This window comes from Cornus florida, unplaced genomic scaffold, assembly GCF_030987335.1.
Source record: "Cornus florida cultivar Cherokee Brave unplaced genomic scaffold, ASM3098733v1 CherokeeBrave_3.0.0_Hap2_Chr10, whole genome shotgun sequence".
Classification (NCBI taxonomy): Eukaryota; Viridiplantae; Streptophyta; class Magnoliopsida; order Cornales; family Cornaceae; genus Cornus; species Cornus florida.
In genome coordinates, this window is record NW_026775580.1 from 78,810,699 (window position 1) to 78,816,698 (window position 6,000).

Consider the following 6,000-nt stretch of genomic DNA (forward strand, 5'->3'; position numbering starts at 1 on the left):
TATTGAGAAAAGTTTATAAATGAGTACATTCACAATATGTAGAAGAGTCTTCATTGATTATAAAAAGAGAGAAACCCAAGTAAGATGGTTTGGCCATAGACAATGAAAAGACATTTGAAGAAGAAGAACAGTAAAAGAGAAAAGAAATGAAGAACAAAATGTTATATAGTATATTCCATACAGTGCGACAAATGTTTGAATGTAGGATGATCAAATAAAAAGGCACATGCCTGCCATGGGACATAATCCCGAAGGTCCAAATGCTTCTTGTAGAGACATAGTGTAACAATACTCTATATATGCATTATGCAACCAGAAACTGTCTCCTTTCTTATCTCCATTGTAAAGCTTAATGCTTTTATTATTTTTCATATGTGATGCATGAAGATTTGTTTTCTATGTAAAATGAACAAAAACTAGAAATTGTTAGTGAACTTGAGACACAAGAATGTCGGTTTGTCATGTATGACAAGTCAAAGGACTCCTCAGGTGCTCTTAGACACGGTTATTTTCAGTTTTAGCACGATATGTTCCTGTAAAAGACATATTCTTGCTTCAACATTCATTTTATGTGAAATAAAAAGATTACAAGTGAATAAGGCATTTAAAACGAGATTGATAATCCTATGAAAACTTCACAATGCCATGGTACAAAGATAAATGTGTATCACATTTTCAGAAAACTATCTAGAATTGCATATTAACATAACATACACTAATCAGCCCCCACAAACTCCTTTAACAGGAAAGCAACTTGACTGCAACAGAACTATAAATCTCTGAGAAGTAATAATGTTAGCTAACCCCAAATACTTGAAAATCAGATTTTTAAAGCTGAATTATGATAATAAAAATGTTTATATTCTTGCTGCTGCATTGTAAAACTGTGAAAATGGACTTACTGAGTTCAAGGAAGCATATCGAACAACACGATCCTCATATAGCATGTCATCATCCTCCCTTCCGAGGACCAAATCCCTCACAGATTCGACCAACCCTCTCTCCGGAATCATGTCACTAGGACCTGGTTGTACACCTTCTCTGGATTTCCCAAGTTCATCGCTCGAATCTTGAACCCATGATGAACCATTGACATCCTTTGTCCTGTCCACAAGCCAATCTTCCCACCTCCTATTCTCTTCATTGCTCATATCTTCCTGGGCTTCTGTCAATTCAATGATTGCCTCTGCTCTCCTCTTCCACACTTCAAACTTCTCACCCTCAGATAACTCGTCTTCGCCCGAGCTATCCGGTGCCTCCTCTTCAACTTCAAGCATATCCTCATCCCTCAAACCAAGCCAATTTCCATCCTCATCGAAAAAGAACTTCTTCCACCAACTTCTCTTCCTTGAATGACTTTTCTTTGCATATGGAATCAACCCACCAAACCTCTTCCTTCCCCGACTCAATTGAACAACAATATTAAACAAATTATGTGAATATAACAACGATTTGTGACAACTGCTTCGATTTGAAAAGACTAAGTTTTCACATAAGATCATTGAAGTGCTCATTAAGGAACCCAACATCTTTCAGCCTCGTAAAGAAGTAGGCCAGTTCCAACTCATATAAGATTATTCAAATAATAAATAAATAAAAACATTGGAATGGAATCAATTCAAGATTGTTATTCCACAAAATTCAAGATGTTCCTCGTAAGAGACCACTAGCACGCAACATACCCAAAAGTCCACAAACCCTAAAACCCTAAACCCATCATAATGAAGCTGAAGAAATGATTGTTAAAGAACTAGAGAGAGAGAGTGGTAGGAGAGTACTTTGGTGCAAAGCTGTGAGTTGTTTTCTTCAAGCATTCTGATCTTTGTTGTGGGGTTTGGTTATCTGATTTCACTTATTCTGGACTCGGATACTAAAAAGGAGTGATCAAATTTTGATTAGATAAAAAGACTTTATTGACCCTTTATCGCCATTCTACCCTTTTAGTTATGAGGATATCCAATTGGTTTTCTGTGCTTTCATGGATTGGCATCCAAGTAATTTAATTGGAATCTCGGGGGTAATGCGGACTAAAAAAATCTATTTGGCTTAGCTTTATTTTTAGGTTAGTACATCAACTGCGTTCTTTACTATAAATTATTCGAACGCTACTGGCACTACTTTTGGGTAATTTACGCGCTGTTTCCATTAGTAATAATATAATTTAACGGTAAAAGTTTGAGAGATAATAGTTTTGGGTAATAAAAAACTAAAAAACGTAGCTAATAGAGCTTGATTTCTAAACTTAATGAGTTGGACATTGTTAATCTTGTTTTGTCTTGATTTCTAAACTTAATGAGTTGGACATTGTTAATCTTGTTTTGTCTTAAGTTTATGAATACTTATGTATATTCGTATGTATTAATGAACGAAAATTCTTGGACATGTTCAAAAACATAAAATTTGTAAGTTTATATAAATTTAGGATGCAGGCTCAGAAATATAAATTTATTAAAGCGATTTTGGACACAATGTCAAGCAGGAACTAAACACTTATCGAGCTTACCTTTTTATTGAACGAGTCAAAATAAGTGGAGTATAGCCAACCAAGCCGAGTCTAATCTTTTCAAAGTGGGCTGAGCCTAAACAGCCTTATGAACTCGTCAAGATCTCAAGTTAAACCCAAAATTGAATGACCCTATTCATCTCATTTTTGGATATCTTACTTTCAAAAACAAAAATGATATTTTAGAGAAAGAAGCATTAACACTGGCCTCTATTGAGATTTTTCAATGTTACACTTTTAGCTTTCCTCTGTTCTCCCCATGCCAAAATGTGCACCGTGTGAAATAAACATTAAAGAACAAGTAAGATTTCAGTAATATATATATATGTGTGTGTGTGTGTGTATATATATATCATATAATACTTTTATTTCGTCTAAGGGAAGTGTAACATTGAAAGCAAACAGGTCTCTCATCTAATGAAGCCAATGAATGACAAAGAAGAGAATAGCAAAACCGAGTTCAATTGTATGGGAAGATTATACAATTGAACAAAACATCACAATCTCTCTGCAATTACCATTTAGGAGGCAGTTCAAGCATGTAATACACTAAAACCAAATCACGCATTTTTGTTGTGTGAACTATTGGCTTACTAGGAGTGGAGGTGTGTACTGTTAGGTCTTTCATACTGGATTCATAATGAACAGTAGATGCATAATAGTCTCATGTTACTCCTTTCACATTGAGGCAAGTTGTATGTGGACTTAGACCTTGCTACAGGTTCTCAATCTGCAGCTTGACTCCACTGAAACCTTGGGGTTTTTTTTTTTTTTTTTTTATCCTCTTACTCTCGCGGCTCTCCTTCTTCCACAACTAGCTTACTTCAACGTGTATTTCAGCCCTGCCACAAAATACTCATTCTCCATCTCGGTTTTGCTGAATGGCAGTTCTTTTTAGTCCTCTACTCACACTCCTCTCCTCCTTCAAAGTTGAGCTCAGTTGCATGCGGATTTTGGTTATGCTACCAATTATCATTCTCCAGCTCAATTTTGCTGAATCCATAGCTCTTTCTTAATCCTCTTACTGTCATTTCTCTCCTCACTTCTTCCACTCCGAACCAATTACCAGATTCAGCATAAACCATACTCAACAACATATAGTTGGCAGCATTTTCTGGATCCAATTTTATAAGCCGATGTGCGAGCATCTCTGCAACCTCCAATCTTCCGTGAATCTTACAAGCTGAAATCAAGGAGCTCCAGATTCTTGTACTTGGTTTTATGGACATCGTGGTCACAATCTCATAAGCATCTTCAAGCTTCCCTGCCTTTCCAAGAAGATCAATGTAGCAAGCATAATGCTCTGTAGTTAGTAATATTTTATCATCTTTTACTGCTTCAGCAAAGAGCTTCTGTCCCTCTTCAACAAGGCCAGCATGGTTGCAAGCTGACAAAATGGCAAGGTATGTGATTGCATCTGGCTCCAGCCCCAGCTCTTGCATCTCGAGGAAGAGTTGCAAAGCTTCCTCCCCATAACCATGAAGGGCATGTGCATTGATAAGCCCGCTCCATGAAATAGGATCCTTCACATACATTTCTTTAAAAATTTGATGAGAATCCATGAGACAACCGCACTTCAAATACATATTAATAAGGGAATTGGCAATGAATGTTTCATAACTGAAGCTGGATTTCAAGATATAGCCATGGACTGCACGTCCGTGGTTTACAGAAGCTAGATTGGTGCAGGCAGAAAGTACTGCCAATAGTGTTACAGAGTTGGGCTGAATTCCCTCCATTTGCATTTGATGGAAATGCTTTATTGCTTCTTCTGCAGTATCCCGGGTCTGAGAATAGCTAGCAATGATCGAACTCCACATCACAACATCTTTTACTGTTGATCTTTCAAAAATTAGCTTGGCAGGTCGTAATGCTTCCCTGCATTTGCAATACATGTGTATGAGAGCCGAGGAGAAAAGGAATTCTGAATCAAACCCATGACGGAAAGCATACCCATGAATCTCTCTCCCATGCTTAATAGAACCTAACTCAGCACAAGCTGGTAAAACCGCAATCAGTGTTACTCGGTTGGGCTTAATCCCTTCAAGCTGCATTGCTCGAAAGCAGTCAAGTGCAATATCATAATTGTGATTAGCAGCGCAACCCGATACCATGCTGGTCCATGAAACCTCATTTTTGCTCTCCATCCGATCAAAGACACAAAAAGCCATTAATGAATCATTACACTTCATATACAGGCCAACCAATGCCGTCCAGAGAAAAACAGAATCCTCAATCCTTTCATCAACAACAAGAACAGCATGAATCTCTCTGCCTAACCTCAACTGTCTTGTCCGGGCACATACTGATAAAATGCTAGCAATCAACTCGGGTTTTGGTATAAAACCCAACACATACATTTCCTTGAACATGTTCAATGAATCAACAAAATACCCATTTTGGACATAGCAATTTATCATTGAATTCCAAGAGATGGAATCTTTATGAGGCATTGTATCAAACATCTTACGCGCACATTCAATGTCTGAAAACTTGGCATGCATGGAGATGACAGAATTGGGTATAGTAGGGTCCAAATCAGAGCCTGTTTTGAGGACAATGCAGCGCATTTGAAGACCGAAATGATGGTTTTGAGCATCAGAACAAGCTTTGATGACTGAAGGAAGAATGGCGGTGATTCCATGGAATTGGGAAGAAGAGGGATGGAGATGTTCTTTGTAGAGTTCAAGTGTTTGGTCATACAGTGTACACACAAGTTTTGTAAGTCTGCAATAGAAACAAAATATGGAGCAAAATAGAATTTTATTAATTTATGAATATGGAGTACAGTCCTTTGTAATATCTTTTACAAAAAAAGAATGGTCCTCTAATTCGATTTCTTTATTTTTGGTTGGTTGGATCCAAGGGCTGCACGAGCTTGTTCTTGAATCACTGTGGAATTTGATGAAGAACGGCACGTTGTTGGATGTGCTTGATGTTCTTCGCTTTTGGGTTTCGATTCTGAATTTGTGTCTGAATTCTGAGTCTGAATTCTGAATTTGTGTTTAAATTTGTAGACTTCTGAATTCTCCACCCTCCCCCTTTTCCAGGCCTCTATTTATAGGCTTCTTGGATTAATAGGATGATGACATGTGTCATCTCCTGATAAGGATAAACCTATAACTGGGCCGGGCCGGTTATATTGTGATAATTATCCTTAAAGATAATTATTCAAAATATATTTTATTAGGAATAATTATCGTTTCATTTAATTATCTGAGCTGGGCTAATTAAATAATTTAAATGAACCAAGCCTGGTAAATTAAATAATTTATTTAAACATTAGGCCTATATTTAATGGGTCCATTCGTTAAAACCAAAGCCCACTAAATTTTAGTGTCTACAAATTGCCCCCACTTCAAGTTCCAATTTTGACAAGACTTGTCTCTTTTTCCAAGTGTGACTTGAAGTTTCCTTTTTTTTTTTTTTTTTTTTCATCTTAATTGTACTTTCCTATTTAAATTGAATTGTCTAAATCCCAATACAACTTGGAGGTA

At 36.9% G+C, this 6,000-nt stretch overlaps 2 protein-coding genes across 2 annotated transcripts in view; both read right to left on the reverse strand.

The window, feature by feature from the left end:
• LOC132277916 (uncharacterized) overlaps positions 1 to 1,514 on the reverse strand; it is a 52,861-nt gene extending 51,347 nt beyond the window's left edge. Inside the window, exon 1 of the mRNA XM_059779756.1 lies at positions 903 to 1,514. Coding sequence (XP_059635739.1) covers positions 903 to 1,514 — 612 coding nt within the window. The remainder of the gene's footprint in view (positions 1 to 902) is intronic.
• Positions 1,515 to 3,052: 1,538 nt separating this feature from the next.
• LOC132277917 (pentatricopeptide repeat-containing protein At4g31070, mitochondrial-like) lies at positions 3,053 to 5,073 on the reverse strand. Its single transcript, XM_059779757.1, has one exon. The coding sequence runs from the start codon at positions 5,071 to 5,073 to the stop codon at positions 3,466 to 3,468; it is 1,608 nt and encodes a 535-aa protein (XP_059635740.1). The 3' UTR covers positions 3,053 to 3,465.
• Between the last annotated feature and the right edge of the window lie 927 nt (positions 5,074 to 6,000).

What these genes read in the sequence shown, in the direction of transcription:
- LOC132277917 (XM_059779757.1), bottom strand. Translation starts at nt 5,073, where the DNA reads ATGCGCTGCATTGTCCTCAAAACAGGCTCTGATTTGGACCCTACTATA.